The sequence below is a fragment of the Oncorhynchus masou genome, chromosome 2 (assembly GCF_036934945.1).
Source record: "Oncorhynchus masou masou isolate Uvic2021 chromosome 2, UVic_Omas_1.1, whole genome shotgun sequence".
Taxonomy (NCBI): Eukaryota; Metazoa; Chordata; class Actinopteri; order Salmoniformes; family Salmonidae; genus Oncorhynchus; species Oncorhynchus masou.
Window position 1 is genome coordinate 9,548,204 of NC_088213.1, and position 24,783 is coordinate 9,572,986.

The following is a 24,783-nucleotide window of genomic DNA, read 5'->3' on the forward strand; positions in this document are numbered from 1 at the left end:
GAATTCTCCCCAAAACGTAAGGCTTTGCATTTTTGCATTTAGGCCAAAAAGTGTATTCCTTTGCTGTGTTTTTTTTTGCAGTATTACTTTAGTGTCTTGTTGCATACAGATACACCTTTTGGAAGACTAGGATTATTTGTATTATTATTCTTTTCACTCTTTTCTCTGGGGTGGCAGTGTAGCCTAGTGGTTAGAGCGTTGGACTAGAAACCGGAAGGTTGCGAGTTCAAACCCCTGAGCTGACAAGGTACAAAGGTACAAATCTGTCATTCTGCCCCTGAACAGGCAGTTAACCCATTGTTCCCAGGCTGTCATTGAAAATAAGAATGTGTGGTCTTAACTGACTTGCCTGGTTAAATAAAGGTAAAATAAAAAACTGTCATTTAGGTCATTATTGTGGAGTCACTACCATGTTGTTGATCCTGCCTCCGTTTTCTCCCATCTTCTCTGTAGCTGTTTTAAAAATTAATTTTTAATTTATTTTTCCTTCCTGTCCTGCTCAGTTCAGAAGGACGACTGCATTTTTTGATTTGTCTGGGTGGTTTAATAAATCATCCACAGATTAACTTGACCATGCTTAAAGATATATTCAATGTCTGATTTGTTATTGTTACACATCTACCAATCACTGCCCTTCTTTATGACGCTTTCGATAAGCTCCCTGGTCTTCGTAGTTTAATCTGTGCTTGAAATTCAATACTTCACTGAGGTGCCTTACAGATGTTGAACATATGGGGGACAGAGGAAGGGGTTGTCATTCAGAAATCATGTCCATAGAATGTATTATGTGATTTGTTAAGCCACATTGTAATTCTAAATTAATTTAGGCTTGTTTAAACAACCAGGGTAAATACTTTTGCAACAACTATATTTTTTTATAAATAAAATGAACAAATGTGCAATGCACTTTCCAAACGGTGAAAGGCAGCAACACGCAACATAGCGTCTAGTCTGTCTGTCCGAAAAGCCACACGAAGAAGAAATATTTGTCCGTTTTTCTTTGACTTTTCTCTGGTGTTATGCAGTTGACGACAGTGTGAAGTTCCCTGGGTGCTTTTATTACGAGCGGAACGGGAATCCAGACTGCCCTGTACGACACCGTCGGCGGCCTTTACGATCGGACCGGAGTCCTGAGGAATGAGGACGTGTCCAGGGCTGAGTAGAGTTGCTAGTTAGGACACACATTGCTCTGGATATTGAACTGTACTAGCTATGTCGTCTGGGATGACTGGACAGACACCGTAAGTTACACTTAAAAAATAATATTTTGAATAAGTTACGGACGCAAGAACACGTCTTTTTTATTTTTATTTTTTAGCTTCGTGCTAAAATGTTAGCTACCTACCTTAGTACAGTAACGTTAGCGGAGGTTGCTGGTTTTACAGATAACGTTTTTATTCCACTGTATGAAAGTACAATTCGTTATAACTAGAATATTTCGTAAAGGTTTATCCGAAATTGATGACCAAGCCACAGTCGTAGATTCTTGTTTTTTTTACTATAGCAGTAAAGTTGATCCGAGCGAACGTTGCTAGAAAACGGTATGCTAATTGAGCTAACGTTAGTTAGCAACACCGGTTTCTGGCTAAGTTTAATTGTCTAACGTCGTTTAACTAGACATAACATATCGCTATTTAGTGGAGGGTCAAGAAAGCGGTCTCTCTAAAGTTGTGGTTACCTGCTGATACTACCCTCCAAGATCAATTATTTGTAGAGGAACAGGCCAGAACAGTTTTCAAGAGAATGCCGAGGCCTACTAACTCTACGAACACTGATGTTGGCAGGCATCGCATTCGCGACTAGTGTTACGCTAACTAGCTTGCAAACACAAGCTAGCCCTCAAACCCTGCCCTACAAAATTATATTTAGTTAAGATGAAATGATAGGCAACCGGGCAAATTAGACATTTACATTTAAGTCATTTGGCAGACGCTCTTATCCAGAGCGACTTACAAATTGGTGAATTCACCTTATGACATAGCCCCAAACTGTTGGATAAGATATCTAATTTCAATATGGAGCGCGTCCCAGATTAGTTATTGTTTCAGGTGACTTTATGTTGAATTGTCTAATTTCTCTCAATCATATTGGATCCAGGTGCCTAACCAATAGCAGCAGATGGGATCAGCCTGCTCAGCCCAAAACGAGGGTAGACGTCATGCAAGGCTTCGCTTCCTCTGCCCAGACCTGCGCGTCGGCCACTACGACCCCTCAATCAGCCCAGCACCCTGTAGCTGGCCCCATGGTGCCCCAGACATTGCAGGGGGACATGCCAGCAGCACAGGGAGGAGGCGTGGAGATGGCTGCTGCAATGGCTGCTAAGATCAACGCAATGCTGATGGCCAAGGGGAAACTGATGGTTCCTCCACCACTACCTGGCAAGGTGAGAGTGAAAGGGTTCATCTAACTTTCTCTTACTCTCTCATGGTCCTGAGGAATCACTGTTGCATGCATTTAATCCAGTTCTAAGGGTCACCTGTCCAGTCATAAGAGGCTCAAGCCACAGACTAGAATGGTTTCCTTTGGTGGTGCAACTTGTCTCTGAGAACAGTGAGAGTGATGGATTGTCATTGTTTTCAACCACATAATGTAATGTAGCCATGTCCCATAGCTGGAGGTAATGAAGGTGAGGCCAGTTGAGACCATGTGACCTTCACTGATACCCACCTCCTAGAGTAACACGGCAGAGAGAACCACCCTGGTCTACAGACACACCACGGTTACTGCTGCTGCTCACAACACTCTAGGCAGTGTCTCTAACTCAGTTAGTCCTTCTGCACACTGTGAGTCCCTGGCTTTTGTTCCAGCTCAGTACTAACAAACCTGATTCAACCAAATAGGTGCTTTAGTAGGATCTAAAGCCTGAACCCCGGTTGGCTTCCCGGGGGTTAAACAGTGACCTAACTGCATGCTATTGTATGACTAAAATTACATTAGTTATTTAGTGTTTGTATGCGGACTCATATGAAACGTGTCGCCCACAGATCCCTCTGTGTATGTCGGCTGCCACTAGTGGAGACGAGACTGTGGTGACAGAGGTGGATATCAACGATGTGCCCATCAACAGCAGAAACCTGCTCACCAAAGGGAAAACACAGGAAGAGGTAAAAAAAAAAAAAAAAAAAAGTGGGGAGACCTGAGTTTTCATCTCTCCTTGATTCTTCTCCAGCATCGTTCCACTTGGCTCCTTCTTAAAATGCCTCTGGGACGGACCTTGGACCTTTCCTCCTATAGGAATGAGAAGGGGGTGGATCCCGTCACGCGGCCTAAATCACAACCCTTTCTGTATAATACATATCTAATATATTCTATTTAGAAGACGTGTCTACGTACATTTTTATGTATTCGTGGCCCCAACTAATACTGAAAAGTTTCTCTCTTTTTGTTGTTGTTTCAGATTCGTCAGTTCAGTGGTGCAGTCGTCTCAACCAGGGGCCACTACATGACCAGTGCAGAGAAGTCCCATGGAAAGGGAGTGTATGTATGCAGTTGGTGTTACTGTGTGTATCTGTAGGTGACTCGGACCACGTGGATTTCTAACGGACTCTTCTTATTTAGAGAAAGGCCCTTGTATTTACATGTCCAGGGGAAGAGCCAAGAGGAGGTCAACAGTAAGTAGACTTTCTATCACCCTCCCGTCTACAGTTGCATTAGATACTTTATTGTCCTCGGGATCCTGTCAATTACACAACCTAGTGAAGACCACACATCTCAGAGGATGACCATGGGTTGATGTGGTTGACTGGCTGTTGTCTTTCTCTCTATTATCCCCCATAGACCCCCTTGTCTCTCTATTTCCTGTGTTGTTTTACAGAGGCAGTGCTGAGGATAAAGGAGATCATCTCTGAGGATGTGTTGAGGACAGCTGCAGCGTTAGGATCCCAGCTGAGACCCGTCATACCCCCCCTGCCTCTCTACCCCCAGCCCCTCGCCCCATGGCTGCCCCACATCCACACCTACCCAGGATGCCTAGTGTCAACCCCCTGTGCCACATGGACACCGGCCCGCCGCGCCACACCAAGGGGTAGATACAGGGGTCCCTGGTCCTCACAGAATTTTCCCCTGAAAGGTTTTTAAGAAATCCTGCTTGGACGATTCCCTCCCTCCTTATTCCCTCCCAACTCTGGGAATCCTCTAACTGGGAATTCTAAAAACACAGGAACTTTGGGTTTTCACAATTTTGCAGCAGGGAAATGTGTTTTTCAGTTTGCAATCTGGCCCATCTCCCATAGCTGGAGGTAATGAAGGTGAGGCCAGTTGAGACCATGTGACCTTCACTGATACCCACCTCCTAGAGTAACACAGCAGAGAGAACCACCCTGGTCTACAGACACACCACGGTTACTGCTGCTGCTCACACTGTTCTCTAGCTAGTCATTTAGTTGGATTAAAAGATTAGCAGTTCAGACATTGACCAGCTCCCTACTCTACTGCTTCCTGTTGTCCATAAGATGGAGTATGTTTGTAATGTGGTGGTTGAACTATGTGTTGACCTGACCCAGGATTATCCAAATGTAACTGTCATCTCTCCCCGTCAAGAGTTTTGTGCACGTCAAGATTTTTGTGGGTCTGGACCAGTCCCTGCCCTCGTTCAATGTGAACGAGAAGGTGGAGGGTCCTGCAGGGATGTACCTGGGACACATCCAGACAGAGACGGGAGCCAGAGTGTTCCTCAGGGGGAAAGGCTCGGGGTACATAGAGCAGGCCTCACGACGGGAGTCCTTCGAACCACTCTACGTCTACATCAGGTAACAGTTTACTTCCGGGTCAAACACCTTTATTTCTCGAGCCTATAAGGGCTCAACAGATCCTTATTCAGCCTATAAGGGCTCAACAGAGCCTGAATTCGGCCTATAAGGGCTCAACAGACCCTGATATTAGAAGAATTTTCATTGAAGAGGGGGGTGGACTCATCAATATACACCAACCTGTGATGAGTACAAAAGCCATGTGAACTATTTGGAGGTTAAAAGAAGGTGAAACTATTGAAGTGTGTAGTTGTCACTGATACCCACCTCCTATAGGAAACAGTAGAGTGAACCACCTGACCTACAGACATAAGTCTACGGTGCTCTGCATCTACTCACATACCTGAACCAGTACAGACTTCACCGTTGAATTCTCTACAACTCACTCGTCCGCATTCAGAAGACTGCTCACCACACGTTGGCGAGCTACCAGTCCTGCTGCTCTCTCCTAGATGTTTGGTGAACCATATGTTCATCTCGTAGCATCTGAAATAGTTTATTTCCTCTTGTAGTTGTTCCCTGCTGAGGTGGTGGTGGTGGTGGGTTGTTGTTGTTGGTTTCTTCCCATTTCAACACTGTTGTCTTTTCTTGTAGCCATCCCTACTCCACGGGGCTGGAAGCTGCCAAGAAACTCACAGAGAGCCTGTTGGAAACTGTAAGTCCATACAGTGTTTCCACCCATATTACTTGTTGGTTATTACTGCATTGTCGGAACTAGAAGCACAAGCATTTCGCTACACTCGCATTAACATCTGCTAACCGTGTGTATGTGACCAATACCATCTGCTAACCGTGTGTATGTGACCAATAGCATCTGCTAACCGTGTGTATGTGACCAATAGCATCTGCTAACCGTGTGTATGTGACCAATACCATCTGGTAACCGTGTGTATGTGACCAATACCATCTGCTAACCATGTGTATGTGACCAATACCATCTGCTAACCATGTGTATGTGACCAATGCCATCTGCTAACCGTGTGTATGTGACCAATGCCATCTGCTAACCGTGTGTATGTGACCAATGCCATCTGCTAACCGTGTGTATGTGACCAATACCATCTGCTAACCGTGTGTATGTGACCAATACCATCTGCTAACCGTGTGTATGTGACCAATACCATCTGATTTGATACGCTGACAGTGTAGATGGGAGCGTATGCTAAATGACTCCAATGTACATGATCACGGGGTGGCAGGGTAGCCTAGTGGTTAGAGTGGAGGGGCGGCAGGGTAGCCTAGTGGTTAGAGCGGAGGGGAGGCAGGGTAGCCTAGTGGTTAGAGTGGAGGGGCGGCAGGGTAGCCTAGTGGTTAGAGTGGAGGGGCGGCAGGGTAGCCTAGTGGTTAGAGCGTTGGACTAGTAACCGGAACGTTACAAGTTCAAATCCCTGAGCTGACAAGGTACAAATCTGTCGTTCTGCCCCTGAACAGGCAGTTAACCCACCGTTCCTAGGCCGTCATTGAAAATAAGAATGTGTTCTTAACTGACTTGCCTGGTTAAATAAAGGTAAAATACAAATATTTAAACTGGGTCGTGTTCATTAGCCACCGAACAGAAGAAAACCGACTGAAACGAGGAGGGGCAACCGGGACTCGTTTTGTTTTCTGTTGGAAAAAAGTTTCCGGTTTGCGTGCCCTAATGAACACACCCCACGGTGGAGGTTAAAAGAAGGTGAAACTATTGAAGTGTGTAGTTGTCACTGATACCCACCTCCTATAGGAAACAGTAGAGTGAACCACCTGACCTACAGACATTAGTCTACGGTGCTCTGCATCTACTCACATACCTGAACCAGTACAGACTTCACCGTTGAATTCTCTACCATGCTCTCTTTTTTTAAACCATGCATGTTGTGGGATTAAAAGTTATCGATATACTTGCTTGTCTGAGACTTATTTCACAGGATTTCTTCCTCCTGCTTACTCTCTAAATAAACATTATTCACTTCCCTTTTGTAAAGAGTTCAGTGTTGTCGTCCTGTTCCCTGTGTGTCTGTCGTCCAGGTGAGAGCTGAACATAGCCGCATGGTGTCCATCTACACAGCCACCGGCTCCACCCAACGTAAGTCTCCGCTCTCCTCTCTCTCTCTCTCTCTCTCTCTCTCTCTCTCTCTGTCTCTGTCTCTCTGTCTCTCTCACCCCAGAACTAACACGCAGTAACTAAAATACCACAGTCATAGAACCAGGGTCTGTTTTCATAAAGAGCCTCTGAGTACTGAGCGCTGATCTAGGATCAGTTTGGGATTTGAATGGACAAGGGGAGGGACCCTGATCCTAGATCAGCATTCTTACTCCAAGACATTTTATGAATATGGGCCCGGGAATTTACCTGATCAGGTGAAATAACCAGACGGGCCCGGGAGTTTACCTGATCAGGTGAAATAACCAGACGGGCCCGGGAGTTTACCTGATCAGGTGAAATAACCAGACGGGCCCGGGAGTTTACCTGCTCAGGTGAAATAACCAGACGGGCCCGGGAGTTTACCTGCTCAGGTGAAATAACCAGACGGGCCCGGGAGTTTACCTGATCAGGTGAAATAACCAGACGGGCCCGGGAGTTTACCTGATCAGGTGAAATAACCAGACGGGCCCGGGAGTTTACCTGATCAGGTGAAATAACCAGACGGGCCCGGGAGTTTACCTGATCAGGTGAAATAACCAGACGGGCCCGGGAGTTTACCTGATCAGGTGAAATAACCAGACGGGCCCGGGAGTTTACCTGCTCAGGTGAAATAACCAGACGGGCCCGGGAGTTTACCTGATCAGGTGAAATAACCAGACGGGCCCGGGAGTTTACCTGCTCAGGGGAAATAACCAGACGGGCCCGGGAGTTTACCTGCTCAGGGGAAATAACCAGACGGGCCCGGGAGTTTACCTGCTCAGGGGAAATAACCAGACGGGCCCGGGAGTTTACCTGCTCAGGTGAAATAACCAGACGGGCCCGGGAGTTTACCTGCTCAGGTGAAATAACCAGACGGGCCCGGGAGTTTACCTGATCAGGTGAAATAACCAGACGGGCCCGGGAGTTTACCTGATCAGGTGAAATAACCAGACGGGCCCGGGAGTTTACCTGCTCAGGTGAAATAACCAGACGGGCCCGGGAGTTTACCTGCTCAGGTGAAATAACCAGACGGGCCCGGGAGTTTACCTGCTCAGGTGAAATAACCAGACGGGCCCGGGAGTTTACCTGCTCAGGTGAAATAACCAGACGGGCCCGGGAGTTTACCTGCTCAGGTGAAATAACCAGACGGGCCCGGGAGTTTACCTGCTCAGGTGAAATAACCAGACGGGCCCGGGAGTTTACCTGCTCAGGTGAAATAACCAGACGGGCCCGGGAGTTTACCTGATCAGGTGAAATAACCAGCCGGGTTACGTGGACAGGGAAACTCAATGTCCTACTCAAATTACTTGAATATTATAGAATGACCAGAATGTTTCCGTTCCCGTAAATCACTTCCTATGTTTGCTTAAACCACGGACACAACTAGCTACTGTGGTAAATGAATCTCTTTCCGTCTCTAGTGGCACAACAACAACAAACAGAACAGTCAGACAGACAACAACCCTGTCTGTGAATGACGATCTCTTCCAATCACATCCATTAACCCTGATCTCCTATACTTCCCTTTCAGCATACCCAGCTGATGGATACCCAGCTAATAGCTCTTACTCTAGCCAGGGCTGGTACAGCAGTGGTTACCCAGGGTGTAACGGGCTGTCTGGGGGCTATGCTGCCTCTACCAGCTACCCCACACCGCCAGGACCCTCTGGCTATTGGACTAGTGCTGCTAGTGGTCAGCCCAGTCAATCTAACCTGTCGACAAACCCTCCATCTTCTCAGGCTATGGTTCAGTATCCTGTCTGTCCCAGGAAGACACACCCATACCTATTACAGGTACGTAGTCGCTAGGAAACCAGTACCTCGGCCTATTACAGGTATGTAGTGGCTAGGAAACCATACCTCAACCTATTACAGGTACGTAGTCGCTAGGAAACCGGTACCTCGGCCTATTACAGGTACGTAGTGGCTAGGAAACCGGTACCTCGGCCTATTACAGGTACGTAGTGGCTAGGAAACCATACCTCGACCTATTACAGGTACGTAGTGGCTAGGAAACCATACCTCGGCCTATTACAGGTACGTAGTGGCTAGGAAACCATACCTCGACCTATTACAGGTACGTAGTGGCTAGGAAACCATACCTCGACCTATTACAGGTACGTAGTGGCTAGGAAACCATACCTCGGCCTATTACAGGTACGTAGTTGCTAGGAAACCGGTACCTCGGCCTATTACAGGTACGTAGTCGCTAGGAAACCGGTACCTCGGCCTATTACAGGTATGTAGTGGCTAGGAAACCGGTACCTCGGCCTAGTACAGGTACGTAGTACAGAAACCGGTACCTCGGCCTATTACAGGTATGTAGTGGCTAGGAAACCGGTACCTCGGCCTATTACAGGTATGTAGTGGCTAGGAAACCGGTACCTCGGCCTATTACAGGTATGTAGTGGCTAGGAAACCGGTACCTCGGCCTATTACAGGTATGTAGTGGCTAGGAAACCGGTACCTCGGCCTATTACAGGTATGTAGTGGCTAGGAAACCGGTACCTCGGCCTATTACAGGTATGTAGTGGCTAGGAAACCGGTACCTCGGCCTATTACAGGTACGTAGTGGCTAGGAAACCGGTACCTCGGCCTATTACAGGTACGTAGTCGCTAGGAAACCATACCTCGGCCTATTACAGGTACGTAGTGGCTAGGAAACCGGTACCTCGGCCTATTACAGGTACGTAGTCGCTAGGAAACCATACCTCGGCCTAGTAGTTCGTAGTGGCTAGGAAACCCGTACCTCGGCCAAGTAAGTTCGTAGTGGCTAGGAAACCGGTACCTCGGCCAAGTAGTTCGTAGTGGCTAGGAAACCGGTACCTCGGCCAAGTAGTTCGTAGTGGCTAGGAAACCCGTACCTCGGCCAAGTAAGTTCGTAGTGGCTAGGAAACCGGTACCTCGGCCAAGTAGTTCGTAGTGGCTAGGAAACCGGTACCTCGGCCTAGTAGTTCGTAGTGGCTAGGAAACCGGTAACTCGGCCTAGTAGTTCGTAGTGGCTAGGAAACCATACCTCGGCCTAGTAGTTCGTAGTCGCTAGGAAACCGGTACCTCGGCCTAGTAGTTCGTAGTGGCTAGGAAACCGGTACCTCGGCCAAGTAAGTTCGTAGTCGCTAGGAAACCATACCTCGGCCTAGTAGTTCGTAGTGGCTAGGAAACCCGTACCTCGGCCAAGTAAGTTCGTAGTGGCTAGGAAACCGGTACCTCGGCCTATTACAGGTATGTAGTCGCTAGGAAACCATACCTCGGCCTAGTAGTTCGTAGTGGCTAGGAAACCATACCTCGGCCTAGTAGTTCGTAGTCGCTAGGAAACCGGTACCTCGGCCTAGTAGTTCGTAGTGGCTAGGAAACCGGTACCTCGGCCAAGTAGTTCGTAGTGGCTAGGAAACCGGTAACTCGGCCTAGTAGTTCGTAGTGGCTAGGAAACCGGTAACTCGGCCTAGTAGTTCGTAGTGGCTAGGAAACTGGTACCTCGGCCTAGTAGTTCGTAGTGGCTAGGAAACCATACCTCGGCCTAGTAGTTCGTAGTCGCTAGGAAACCGGTACCTCGGCCTAGTAGTTCGTAGTGGCTAGGAAACCGGTACCTCGGCCAAGTAAGTTCGTAGTCGCTAGGAAACCATACCTCGGCCTAGTAGTTCGTAGTGGCTAGGAAACCGGTACCTCGGCCAAGTAGTTCGTAGTGGCTAGGAAACCGGTAACCCGGCCTAATAGTTCGTAGTGGCTAGGAAACCGGTACAGGTATGTATTGATAGGAACATGGGTGGATTGTCCAAATAGGATTCAGGACAGGGATCAGTTGTTTAGGACAGACAACACCGTGACACTCATAAGAAAGCAACAACAAAAAGGTTTCTCAACTGAAAATTGAAGTCAGGACTTCAGTTTAGAAAATATCTATCAGTTTCATTAGTTAATAGCAGCCAGGAGATTCAGTTGTACACCATTTTAAGGACTGACCAGATGTATTGATGAGGGACACCGTTTTAAGGACTGACCAGATGTATTGATGAGGGACACCGTTTTAAGGACTGACCAGATGTATTGATGAGGGACACCGTTTTAAGGACTGACCAGATGTATTGATGAGGGACACCATTTTAAGGACTGACCAGATGTATTGATGAGGGACACCATTTTAAGGACTGACCAGATGTATTGATGAGGGACGCCGTTTTAAGGACTGACCAGATGTATTGATGAGGGACGCCGTTTTAAGGGCTGAGCAGATGTATTGATTAGGGACGCCGTTTTAAGGACTGACGAGATGTATTGATGAGGGACGCCGTTTTAAGGACTGACGAGATGTATTGATGAGGGACACCGTTTTAAGGACTGACCAGATGTATTGATGAGGGACACCGTTTTAAGGACTGACGAGATGTATTGATGAGGGACACCGTTTTAAGGACTGACCAGATGTATTGATGAGGGACACCGTTTTAAGGACTGACCAGGTGTATTGATGAGGGACACCGTTTTAAGGACTGACCAGGTGTATTGATGAGGGACACCGTTTTAAGGACTGACCAGATGTATTGATGAGGGACACCGTTTTAAGGACTGACCAGATGTATTGATGAGGGACACCGTTTTAAGGACTGACCAGATGTATTGATGAGGGACACCGTTTTAAGGACTGACCAGATGTATTGATGAAGTTGTACACCATTTTAAGGACTGACGAGATGTATTGATGCGGGACACCGTTTTAAGGACTGACCAGATGTATTGATGAGGGACACCGTTTTAAGGACTGACCAGATGTATTGATGAGGGACACCGTTTTAAGGACTGACCAGATGTATTGATGAGGGACACCATTTTAAGGGCTGACCAGATGTATTGATGAAGTTGTACACCATTTTAAGGGCAAACCAGATGTATTGATGACCCAGGGATTAGACTAACTGTTGTTTGGGTTTGACCTTGGTGTCTCAGGACCCTGGGTGCAGTGACCCGACGGAGACAGACCAGACGGAGACCGACCTGTCGTCATCCAGCTCCCCTCAGACAGGGGCAGGAAGTCCTAAACGACGCTTTCAGGAAAAGACTGAGGCTGAGCGGCCCTCTCAGGTGAGACGGAGATAAAACTGCCGAAATATGCGAGAGGATGATTTTCAAGAGAAGGGCTTTTGTCAACTGAGTAACCTGGCTAAAGCTAAATCAATAAAGGCCGTCCCCAACCCAGATGTGTTAGCTCAGTGGTTACTCTTTAAGTGCAGAAAGTGTTTTTTTTGTTTTTAGGAATGAATTCAAACCGTGCTCAGTGGTCTTCTGCTAACAGTCCTACCCGTCTCTCTCCCCCTCAGCCTGCCAGCAGCTCACCTGAGGCCCCGGTGAGAGAGAAGTCTCCTCCTCTACCTCCAGCTCAGAGAGAGGAAGAGTCGGGACAAGGAGCTGAAAGGTTTTGACATGGATCTCCTGCTCTAAATCTCTTAACAATGTTGCTGGTTTTGTTTTGCCCTGAACGTTCAAAAGGGCACAACGGAATAAAAGAAAACCATTGTTTCTTGTTACACGTTCAGACCAGATTTGGGTTGTTTTCGTACATTTTGCTCCTACTGAACACAGCCCTAAATAAAGCCTCTGATGTTTCTCCACCTGGTTCCTTTTGTCTCTGTCTGTAGGATGTTGATGCCACCTCCTCTCCCTGTGTTTCTGGCCCCTGGCCCTGTGGCACGAAAGAGACCCAGGGAGACAACAGTACCAGAGGTCCCACCCAGAACCCTCGGCCCTGTGGCACACAAGAGACCCAGGGAGACAGCAGTACCAGAGGTCCCACCCAGTCTACCACCCAGAACCCTCGGCCCTGTGGCACACAAGAGACCCAGGGAGACAGCAGTACCAGAGGTCCCACCCAGTCTACCACCCAGCACCCCTGCATCACAGGGTACGCTTCTTACTGGGAACACACTTCACTGTACTTGATGCCTGAATGGGCAGACTTTTTGACCATGATGAAGTTGAGTGGTGTTTTCAAAGATGTCTTCTCCCCTCAGTAGTGGAGTAATGGAGACGATCTGTTCCAGCTCCTCTGTGATTGGCTGAGCCGTGCTAACCGTCACTTCCTGTATGTGTTCTTTTGTCTTCCCCTTGTTCTCTCTCCACATGTCTCCTGGACCTGCTGCTACCTAACATGGGTCTATCTCATCTGGTGTCTGTGTGATCCCTCTGCTCTGACTGGCTGTGGATCAATCCAACCAACTCAAACATGGGCTGGGCTCCTCTCTTTTGCCCTCTCTGTCCCCCTCTCTCTCTCTGTCCCCCTCTCTCTCTCTGTCCCCCTCTCTCTCTCTCTGTCCCCCTCTCTCTCTCTCTGTCCCCCTCTCTCTCTCTCTGTCCCCCCTCTCTCTCTCTGTCCCCCCCTCTCTCTCTCTGTCCCCCCTCTCTCTCTCTGTCTCTCTCTGTCCCCCTCTCTCTCTCTCTGTCCCCCTCTCTCCCTCTCTCTGTCCCCCCTCTCTCTCTCTCTGTCCCCCTCTCTCTCTCTCTCTGTCCCCCTCTCTCTCTCTCTGTCCCCATCTCTCTCTCTCTGTCCCCCTCTCTCTCTCTCTCTCTGTCCCCCTCTCTCTCTCTCTCTGTCCCCCTCTCTCTCTCTCTCTGTCCCCTCTCTCTCTCTCTCTCTCTGTCCCCCTCTCTCTCTCTCTCTCTCTCTCTGTCCCCCTCTCTCTCTCTCTCTGTCCTCTCTCTCTCTCTGTCCCCTCTCTCTCTCTCTCTGTCCCCCTCTCTCTCTCTCTCTCTGTCCCCCCTCTCTCTCTCTCTCTCTGTCCCCCCCTCTCTCTCTCTCTCTCTCTCTGTCCCCTCTCTCTCTCTCTCTCTCTCTCTCTCTCTGTCCCTCTCTCTCTCTCTCTGTCCCTCTCTCTCTCTCTCTCTCTGTCCCCCTCTCTCTCTCTCTCTCTGTCCCCCTCTCTCTCTCTCTCTCTCTGTCCCCCTCTCTCTCTCTCTCTCTCTCTGTCCCCCTCTCTCTCTCTCTCTCTCTCTCTCTCTGTCCCCCCTCTCTCTCTCTCTCTCTCTGTCCCCCTCTCTCTCTCTCTCTCTCTCTCTGTCCCCCTCTCTCTCTCTCTCTCTCTCTCTCTGTCCCCCCTCTCTCTCTCTCTCTCTCTCTCTCTGTCCCTCTCTCTCTCTCTCTCTCTCTGTCCCCCTCTCTCTCTCTCTCTCTCTCTCTGTCCCCCTCTCTCTCTCTCTGTCCCCTCTCTCTCTCTCTCTGTCCCTCTCTCCCTCTCTCTGTCCCCTCTCTCTCTCTCTGTCCCTCTCTCCCTCTCTCTCTCTCTGTCCCCCTCTCTCTCTCTCTGTCCCCCTCCTCTCTCTCTCTGTCCCCCTCTCTCTCTCTCTCTGTCCCCCTCTCTCTCTCTCTCTGTCCCCCCTCTCTCTGTCCCCCTCTCTCTCTCTCTCTGTCCCCCCTCTCTCTCTCTCCCCCCCTCTCTCTCTCTCTGTCCCCCTCTCTCTCTCTCTCTGTCACCCTCTCTCTCTCTCTCTGTCCCCCTCTCTCTCTCTCTCTGTCCCCCTCTCTCTCTCTCTCTCTCTGTCTCTCTCTCTCTCTCTCTCTCTCTCTCTGTCCCCTCTCTCTCTCTCTCTCTCTCTCTGTCCCCCTCTCTCTCTCTCTCTCTCTCTCTCTGTCCCCCTCTCTCTCTCTCTCTCTCTCTCTCTGTCCCCCTCTCTCTCTCTCTCTCTCTCTCTGTCTCTCTCTCTCTGTCCCCCCTCTCTCTGTCTCTCTCTCTCTGTCCCCTCTCTCTCTCTCTCTCTCTCTCTCTCTGTCCCCCCTCTCTCTCTCTCTCTCTCTCTCTGTCCCCCTCTCTCTCTCTCTCTCTCTGTCCCCCTCTCTCTCTCTCTCTCTCTGTCCCCCTCTCTCTCTCTCTCTCTCTGTCCCCCCTCTCTCTCTCTCTCTCTGTCCCTCTCTCCCTCTGTCCCTCTCTCCCTCTCTCTCTCTCTGTCCCCCTCTCTCTCTCTCTGTCCCCCTCTCTCTCTCTCTCTGTCCCCCTCTCTCTCTCTCTCTGTCCCCCTCTCTCTCTTTCTCTCTGTCCCTCTTTCTCTCTGTCCCCCTCTCTCTCTTTCTCTCTGTCCCCCTCTCTCTCTTTCTCTCTGTCCCCCTCTCTCTGTGTTGCTCTCTTTCTGTCTCTTGCTGTCTGTCTTTGTTTTCTACAGATTGTCCTCAGGAGGTGAAGAAGACTAAGGTAATGGAGAAGCCTTCATGCCTAGTACCCTACGGTGGGGACTCTTCTGATGAGGGAGAGGACTCCTAGCAGTAAGACTCTTAACTCATACGCCCACTACCCTTCACTAATCCTATCAGCCCCAACCTAAAGTGTCCTCATTCCACTTAGATGCTGGGTTGCAGTGTTCAGCCCAAGTCTAGCTTTGCTCTGCTATTACCATCATCGACTACTGGACATTGGACAGAGCGTCGCATTTGCTACGGCCCTGCCCCCCCCCAAAAAAAATAAAGCTACTTTATGTTATTATAATTATTAAACCGTTTTCATTTGAAAAGGTTCATTTTTATTTTGAATCTGAAAAAGCATATGTAGTTGTCCATCCACGACCGAGCCTGCTCTACGACCGAGCCTGCAGTACACAAATTCACTGATTTATTACTGTTATATTGTGTATAATGGAAAATGGTGTTAATCTGTTCCCATGGAATACATTAATAAATGGATTTGGAAACAACATTCATCTTGTTTCATGTTAGTCTGTAACAGTGTTGTGCTAGTCCAGTCCAGGGTTTCATCATGTTAGTCTGTAACAGTGTTGTGGTAGTCCAGTCCAGGGTTTCATCATGTTAGTCTGTAACAGTGTTGTGCTAGTCCAGTCCAGGGTTTCATCATCGGTCTGTAACAGTGTTGTGGTAGTCCAGTCCAGGGTTTCATCATGTTAGTCTGTAACAGTGTTGTGGTAGTCCAGTCCAGGGTTTCATCATCGGTCTGTAACAGTGTTGTGGTAGTCCAGTCCAGGGTTTCATCATCAGTCTGTAACAGTGTTGTGGTAGTCCAGTCCAGGGTTTCATCATGTTAGTCTGTAACAGTGTTGTGGTAGTCCAGTCCAGGGTTTCATCATGTTAGTCTGTAACAGTGTTGTGGTAGTCCAGTCCAGGGTTTCATCATGTTAGTCTGTAACAGTGTTGTGGTAGTCCAGTCCAGGGTTTCATCATCAGTCTGTAACAGTGTTGTGCTAGTCCAGTCCAGGGTTTCATCATCAGTCTGTAACAGTGTTGTGGTAGTCCAGTCCAGGGTTTCATCATGTTAGTCTGTAACAGTGTTGTGGTAGTCCAGTCCAGGGTTTCATCATGTTAGTCTGTAACAGTGTTGTGGTAGTCCAGTCCAGGGTTTCATCATGTTAGTCTGTAACAGTGTTGTGGTAGTCCAGTCCAGGGTTTCATCATCAGTCTGTAACAGTGTTGTGGTAGTCCAGTCCAGGGTTTCATCATGTTACTCTGTAACAGTGTTGTGGTAGTCCAGTCCAGGGTTTCATCATCAGTCTGTAACAGTGTTGTGGTAGTCCAGTCCAGGGTTTCATCATGTTAGTCTGTAACAGTGTTGTGGTAGTCCAGTCCAGGGTTTCATCATGTTAGTCTATAACAGTGTTGTGGTAGTCCAGTCCAGGGTTTCATCATGTTAGTCTGTAACAGTGTTGTGGTAGTCCAGTCCAGGGTTTCATCATGTTAGTCTAACAGTGTTGTGGTAGTCCAGTCCAGGGTTTCATCATGTTAGTCTGTAACAGTGTTGTGGTAGTCCAGTCCAGGGTTTCATCATGTTAGTCTGTAACAGTGTTGTGCTAGTCCAGTCCAGGGTTTCATCATGTTAGTCTGTAACAGTGTTGTGGTAGTCCAGTCCAGGGTTTCATCATGTTAGTCTATAACAGTGTTGTGGTAGTCCAGTCCAGGGTTTCATCATGTTAGTCTGTAACAGTGTTGTGGTAGTCCAGTCCAGGGTTTCATCATGTTAGTCTGTAACAGTGTTGTGGTAGTCCAGTCCAGGGTTTCATCATGTTAGTCTATAACAGTGTTGTGCTAGTCCAGTCCAGGGTTTCATCATGTTAGTCTGTAACAGTGTTGTGGTAGTCCAGTCCAGGGTTTCATCATGTTAGTCTGTAACAGTGTTGTGGTAGTCCAGTCCAGGGTTTCATCATGTTAGTCTAACAGTGTTGTGGTAGTCCAGTCCAGGGTTTCATCATGTTAGTCTGTAACAGTGTTGTGGTAGTCCAGGGTTTCATCATGTTAGTCTATAACAGTGTTGTGGTAGTCCAGTCCAGGGTTTCATCATGTTAGTCTGTAACAGTGTTGTGGTAGTCCAGTCCAGGGTTTCATCATGTTAGTCTGTAACAGTGTTGTGGTAGTCCAGTCCAGGGTTTCATCATGTTAGTCTGTAACAGTGTTGTGGTAGTCCAGTCCAGGGTTTCATCATGTTAGTCTGTAACAGTGTTGTGGTAGTCCAGTCCAGGGTTTCATCATGTTAGTCTGTAACAGTGTTGTGGTAGTCCAGTCCAGGGTTTCATCATGTTAGTCTGTAACAGTGTTGTGGTAGTCCAGTCCAGGGTTTCATCATGTTAGTCTGTAACAGTGTTGTGGTAGTCCAGTCCAGGGTTTCATCATGTTAGTCTGTAACAGTGTTGTGGTAGTCCAGTCCAGGGTTTCATCATGTTAGTCTGTAACAGTGTTGTGGTAGTCCAGTCCAGGGTTTCATCATGTTAGTCTGTAACAGTGTTGTGGTAGTCCAGTCCAGGGTTTCATCATGTTAGTCTGTAACAGTGTTGTGGTAGTCCAGTCCAGGGTTTCATCATGTTAGTCTGTAACAGTGTTGTGGTAGTCCAGTCCAGGGTTTCATCATGTTAGTCTGTAACAGTGTTGTGGTAGTCCAGTCCAGGGTTTCATCATGTTAGTCTGTAACAGTGTTGTGGTAGTCCAGTCCAGGGTTTCATCATGTTAGTCTGTAACAGTGTTGTGGTAGTCCAGTCCAGGGTTTCATCATGTTAGTCTGTAACAGTGTTGTGGTAGTCCAGTCCAGGGTTTCATCATGTTAGTCTGTAACAGTGTTGTGGTAGTCCAGTCCAGGGTTTCATCATGTTAGTCTGTAACAGTGTTGTGGTAGTCCAGTCCAGGGTTTCATCATGTTAGTCTGTAACAGTGTTGTGGTAGTCCAGTCCAGGGTTTCATCATGTTAGTCTGTAACAGTGTTGTGGTAGTCCAGTCCAGGGTTTCATCATGTTAGTCTGTAACAGTGTTGTGGTAGTCCAGTCCAGGGTTTCATCATGTTAGTCTGTAACAGTGTTGTGGTAGTCCAGTCCAGGGTTTCATCATGTTAGTCTGTAACAGTGTTGTGGTAGTCCAGTCCAGGGTTTCATCATGTTAGTCTAACAGTGTTGTGGTAGTCCAGTCCAGGGTTTCATCATGTTAGTCTAACAGTGTTGTGGTAGTCCAGTCCAGGGTTTCATCAGTCTGTAACAGTGTTGTGGTAGTCCAGTCCAGGGTTTCATCATGTTAGTCTGTAACAGTGTTGTAGTAGTCCAGTCCAGGGTTTCATCAGTCTGTAACAGTGTTGTGGTAGTCCAGTCCAGGGTTTCATCATGTTAGTCTGTAACAGTGTTGTGGTAGTCCAGTCCAGGGTTTCGTCATGTTACTCTGGAACAGTGTTGTGCTAGTCAATCAAACCCCGGTCTAAACCACTGATATACATGGTTTTTATTCAGATATGGTTGTTAACCCACTTACACAAAGGGGTCATAAACATGTTTTTGTAGTATAATTGTGCTCTACCATGCAGTGTTGTCCAGAGGGTTAGAATAACAGACAACAGACACGTTTCCATGGACACACCTGTACATCGTGGTAGGTAAAGACATTACCATGGATACACCTGTACATCATGGTAGGTAAAGACGTTACCATGGACACACCTGTACATCATGGTAGGTAAAGACGTTACCATGGACACACCTGTACATCATGGTAGGTAAAGACGTTACCATGGAAACACCTGTACATCATGGTAGGTAAACTCAGACCAAGTGGACGTACCCCGGTGCCTCTAGCCCAGTGCGAACAGTGAGCGCACCGGGGTTGTCCAGAGCGAAGCAGGGATGAACATAGCGTTGGAAGCTACAGTAGAAGGTGTAGAGGTGTTGTTCCAGCTCTACGTTGAAGAAGGACAGGATCCCTCTCTCATAGTTCAGACTGAGCCCTATCCTCACAGGGTTCACCGTTATCCGGATGTCTGGGCTCCAGCCACTGTGGAGGAACTCGTACTTGTGTCTGGAGAGGGGAGACAGAATGGGGGAGAGGAGACAGAGAGGGGGAGACAGAATGGGGGAGAGGAGACAGAATGGGGGAGACAGAATGGGGGAGAGGAGACAGAGAGGGGGAGACAGAATGGGGGAGACAGAATGGGGGAGAGGGGGAGACAGAATGGGGAGAGGAGACAGAGGGGGAGACAGAATGGGGGAGAGGGGGAGACAGAATGGGGGAGGGGAGACAGAATGGGGGAGAGGAGACAGAGGAGGAGACAGAATGGGGGAGAGGAGACAGAGCGGGGAGACAGAGCGGGGGACAGAATGGGGGAGAGGAGACAGAGGGGGAGACAGAATGGGGGAGAGAGGGAGAGGAGACAGAGGGGGAGACAGAGAGGAGGAGACGGAATGGAGGAGAGAAGACAGAGAGGAGGAGACAGAATGGGGGAGAGGAGACAGAATGGGGGAGAGGAGACAGAATGGGGGAGAGGAGGAGACAGAGAAGGGGAGACAGAATGGGGGAGAGGGCGATACAGAATGGGGGAGAGGAGACAGGGGGAGACAGAATGGGGGAGAGGAGACAGGGGGAGACAGAATGGGGGAGAGGAGAATGGGGGAGAGGAGACAGGGGGAGACAGAATGGGGGAGAGGAGACAGGGGGAGACAGAATGGGGGAGAGGAGAATGGGGGAGAGGAGACAGGGGGAGACAGAATGGGGGAGAGGAGACAGGGGGAGACAGAATGGGGGAGAGGAGAATGGGGGAGAGGAGACAGACAGAATGGGGGAGAGGAGACAGGGGGAGACAGAATGGGGGAGAGGAGGAGACAGAATGGGAGAGAGGAGACAGACAGAATGGGGGAGAGGAGACAGCATGGGGGAGAGGAGGAGACAGAATGGGGGAGAGGAGACAGAAAGGAGACAGAATGGAGGAGAGGGGAGACGGAATGGAGGAGAGGAGACAGAGAGGAGGAGAGGGGAGACGGAATGGAGGAGAGGAGACAGAGGAGGAGACAGAATGGGGGAGAGTAGACAGAGGAGGAGACAGAATGGGGGAGAGGAGACAGAGGGGGAGAGGAGGAGACAGAGAAGGGGAGACAGAATGGGGGAGAGGGCGATACAGAATGGGGGAGAGGAGACAGAGAGGAGGAGACAGAATGGGGGAGAGGAGACAGAATGGAGGAGAGGGGAGACGGAATGGAGGAGAGGAGACAGAATGGAGGAGAGGGGAGACGGAATGGAGGAGAGGAGACAGAATGGAGGAGAGGGGAGACGGAATGGAGGAGAGGAGACAGAGGGGGAGAGGAGGAGACAGAATGGGGGAGAGGGCGATACAGAATGGGGGAGAGGAGGAGACAGAATGGGGGAGAGGAGACAGAGAGGGGGAGACAGAATGGAGGAGAGGGGAGACAGAATGGGGGAGAGGAGACAGAGGGGGAGAGGAGACAGAATGGGGGAGAGGGCGATACAGAATGGGGGAGAGGAGACAGAGAGGGGGAGACAGAATGGAGGAGAGGGGAGACAGAATGTGGGAGAGGAGGAGACAGAATGTGGGAGAGGAGGAGACAGAATGTGGGAGAGGAGGAGACAGAATGGGGGAGAGGAGACAGAGAGGGGGAGACAGAATGGGGGAGAGGAGGAGACAGAATGGGGGAGAGGGCGATACAGAATGGGGGAGAGGAGACAGAGAGGGGGAGACAGAATGGAGGAGAGGGGAGACAGAATGTGGGAGAGGAGGAGACAGAATGTGGGAGAGGAGGAGACAGAATGGGGAAGAGGAGACAGAGAGGGGGAGAGGAGGAGACAGAATGGGGGAGAGGGCGATACAGAATGGGGGAGAGGAGACAGAGAGGGGGAGACAGAATGGAGGAGAGGGGAGACAGAATGTGGGAGAGGAGGAGACAGAATGTGGGAGAGGAGGAGACAGAATGGGGGAGAGGAGACAGAGAGGGGGAGACAGAATGGGGGAGAGGAGGAGACAGAATGGGGGAGAGGGGGAGACAGAATGTGGGAGAGGAGGAGACAGAATGTGGGAGAGGGGGAGACAGAATGTGGGAGAGGGGGAGACAGAATGGAGGAGAGGAAGGGGGAGAGGGGAGGAAGGGGGAGACAGAATGGGGGAGAGGGGAGGAAGGGGGTGACAGAATGGGGGGGAGGGGAGACAGAATGGAGGAGAGGAAGGGGGAGACAGAATGGATGTCATGTCATTTAGAAAATGATGGTTCTATGTGACTTGTTTCACATCATACTTCTATATACACACAGTGGCCAGTTTATTAGGTACATCACCACATTCACCAAAATGGTTCTCTCCTACAGACATGTCACGTGGCCGTGGCTTGCTATATAAATCAGGCAGACTCATTGTTCCTGTTCGATTCAACGTTTAGAATGGGCAAAACGAGTGACCGATGCGACTGAGCGTGGTGTTATCGTCGGTTCCCAGCCACGCCCGATCCAGGACCTCAGAAACAGCCTCCTGGGCGGCGGCCGTCCTGTGAGCGAAAACAACCAGTTGATGAGAGAGGTCGAAGGAGAATGGCAAGTATGGTGCAAGCTAACAGGCGGGCCACAAACGGACAAAGAACGGCGCAGTACAACCGTGGTGTGCAGAACGGCATCTCGGAACACAGCTCGTTGGTCCTTGTCATGGACGAGCTGTTGCAGACGACGACCACACCGGGTTCAGCTAAAAACCAGAAGCACGTGATCACAGGACATTTGAGTGGACAAACATTGCCTGGTCCAACGAATCCTGGTTCCTGTTGTGTCATGCTGATGGCAGAGTCAGGATTTGACCTAAGTAGCAGGCTGGTGGCGGTGGTGCACTGGTGTGGGGAACACAATAGGTCCCTTGATACCAATTGAGCAAAGATTGAATGCCACACCCCGAATAATTCAGACTGTTCTGTGGGGGCAAAGGGTCCGACCTGGTACTAGATGGGTGGTATCTAATAAACTGGCCACTGAGTGTACAGGATATAGAAGAAGAAGAATGTGACAGGAAGTCGTACTTGCGTCTGGATGGAGATGGAATGGAAGAGAGGGGGAGGAAGGGGGTGATGTCATTAAGACCATACAATGTTATGTGATTTACACTTAACTCATTCATAACATGCAGCCTACAGACATGGTATGTCGGTGTTGTGATAATATAACATACGTAACGATACAATAATTTACAGCAGACGCTTTATAACGACATACAGTTAAAAGATAAAAGATTTCTGGATGGTTTTCCTGGATACAGATTAGACCAGTCCCAGATTAGACCCGTCCTAGATTAGACCCGTCCCGGATTAGACCAGTCCCGGATTAGACCAGTCCCGGACAAAACTTCATTACCAATTGAGAATCTCCCTTGAACATAACCTTTTAGTCCAGGCCTAGTCTTCATCTCTGTCAGGGAAACGAACCCTTAGGCTTCCTGGTCCCAGATCAACGCTATGAAACCCGGACCAATAATGCCACAGTAAATTACTACATGAGACCCTTGATGCAGGAATCAAATGGTGTTGTACCTGTATCTTAAACTAACAGAACCATGGGGAGACAGTACATCCTCAACCCAACACGATATCTTAAACTAACAGTACCTACCATGGGGAGACAGTATGTACATCCTCAACCCAACACGGTATCTTAAACTAACAGAACATCCTCAACCCAACACGGTATCTTAAACTAACAGAACCATGGGGAGACAGTACATCCTCAACCCAACACGATATCTTAAACTAACAGTACCTACCATGGGGAGACAGTATGTACATCCTCAACCCAACACGGTATCTTAAACTAACAGAACCATGGGGAGACAGTACATCCTCAACCCAACACTAACAGAACCATGGGGAGACAGTACATTCTCAACCCAACACGGTATCTTAAACTAACAGTACCATGGGGAGACAGTACATCCTCAACCCAACACTATCTTAAACTAACAGAACCATGGGGAGACAGTACATCCTCAACCCAACACGGTATCTTAAACTAACAGAACCATGGGGAGACAGTACATCCTCAACCCAACACGGTATCTTAAACTAACAGAACCATGGGGAGACAGTACATCCTCAACCCAACACGGTATCTTAAACTAACAGAACCATGGGGAGACAGTACATGCTCAACCCAACACGGTATCTTAAACTAACAGAACCATGGGGAGACAGTACATCCTCAACCCAACACGATATCTTAAACTAACAGAACCATGGGGAGACAGTACATCCTCAACCCAACACGATATCTTAAACTAACAGAACCTACCATGGGGAGACAGTATGTACATCCTCAACCCAACACGATATCTTAAACTAACAGAACCATGGGGAGACAGTACATCCTCAACCCAACACGGTATCTTAAACTAACAGAACCATGGGGAGACAGTATGTACATCCTCAACCCAACACTAACAGAACCATGGGGAGACAGTACATTCTCAACCCAACACGATATCTTAAACTAACAGTACCTACCATGGGGAGACAGTATGTACATTCTCAACCCAACACTGTCACTGGGCCAAATAAAACCCTTTTACTGCCAAAGAGAGGATTAGCAGGGGATATGAGAAGTGTGTATTGTCAGGTTCTGCGTAGGCAGTAGGTGCTCTCCTCTCTCCCTTCTCTCTCTCCTCTCTCTCCCTTCTCTCTCTCCTCTCTCTCACACACACTTTGAGGTGGTGGTGTTTCATGTTGAGATGTCTCAGTGAATGATCTCCTAGTAAAGAGACAGTTCCACAGTCCTGTTTAGTGCCAGGAATAGTAGAGTTGCTATGGCAACAGCAGCTATAAGGTAACGGTATTCTATGGGCTTTTTCACAGGAATAAAAAACAACTTGACTTGTCACTTCTGCCTCAGAAAGGGTTTAGGAGGCGAAATGTGAGAAGAAGCGAGCCAAGCGCTTCAGGAAGGGGAGAGATATTTTAATGACCAAAAATCTCCTTGGCTGGCCTACTTTTCAGACCGTGTGTGGTAATGGTGGACCCTGTGGGAAGACGAGCATACATCTCCCTCTGGGAAGCCATGCAGTGGTAGTGGTGAGTCAGCTGAACTTAAAACACCGCCAGGAGTCAGCCCAGTAGAACAGTGTTTAACCAACTCCCAGTCTGTCCAGTAGTCAGCTGAATTTAAAACACCACCAGGAGTCAGCCCTCTAGAACAGTGTTAACCAACTCCCACTCTGTCCAGTAGTCAGCTGAATTTAAAACACCACCAGGAGTCAGCCCTCTAGAACTGTGTTAACCAACTCCCAGTCTGTCCAGTAGTCAGCTGAATTTAAAACACCACCAGGAGTCAGCCCTCTTGAACAGTGTTAACCAACTCCCAGTCTGTCCAGTAGTCAGCTGAATTTAAAACACCGCCAGGAGTCAGCCCTCTAGAACAGTGTTAACCAACTCCCAGTCTGTCCAGTAGTCAGCTGAATTTAAAACACCACCAGGAGTCAGCCCTCTTGAACAGTGTTAACCAGCTCCCAGTCTGTCCAGTAGTCAGCTGAATTTAAAACACCACCAGGAGTCAGCCCTCTAGAACAGTGTTAACCAACTCCCAGTCTGTCCAGTAGTCAGCTGAATTTAAAACACCACCAGGAGTCAGCCCTCTAGAACAGTGTTAACCAACTCCCAGTCTGTCCAGTAGTCAGCTGAATTTAAAACACCGCCAGGAGTCAGCCCTCTTGAACAGTGTTAACCAACTCCCAGTCTGTC

General features: G+C 48.8%; 1 protein-coding gene and 1 pseudogene across 1 annotated transcript in view; one reads left to right on the forward strand and one right to left on the reverse strand.

Moving 5' to 3' along the window:
- Window positions 1–949: 949 nt before the first annotated feature.
- Window positions 950–15,518, forward strand: LOC135555024 (KH homology domain-containing protein 4-like; annotated as a pseudogene).
- Window positions 15,519–18,289: 2,771 nt separating this feature from the next.
- LOC135555035 (fibronectin type III and SPRY domain-containing protein 2-like) overlaps window positions 18,290–24,783 on the reverse strand; it is a 39,161-nt gene continuing 32,667 nt past the window's right edge. Inside the window, exon 14 of the mRNA XM_064987408.1 lies at window positions 18,290–19,093. Coding sequence (XP_064843480.1) covers window positions 18,841–19,093 — 253 coding nt within the window. The 3' untranslated portion in view covers window positions 18,290–18,840. The remainder of the gene's footprint in view (window positions 19,094–24,783) is intronic.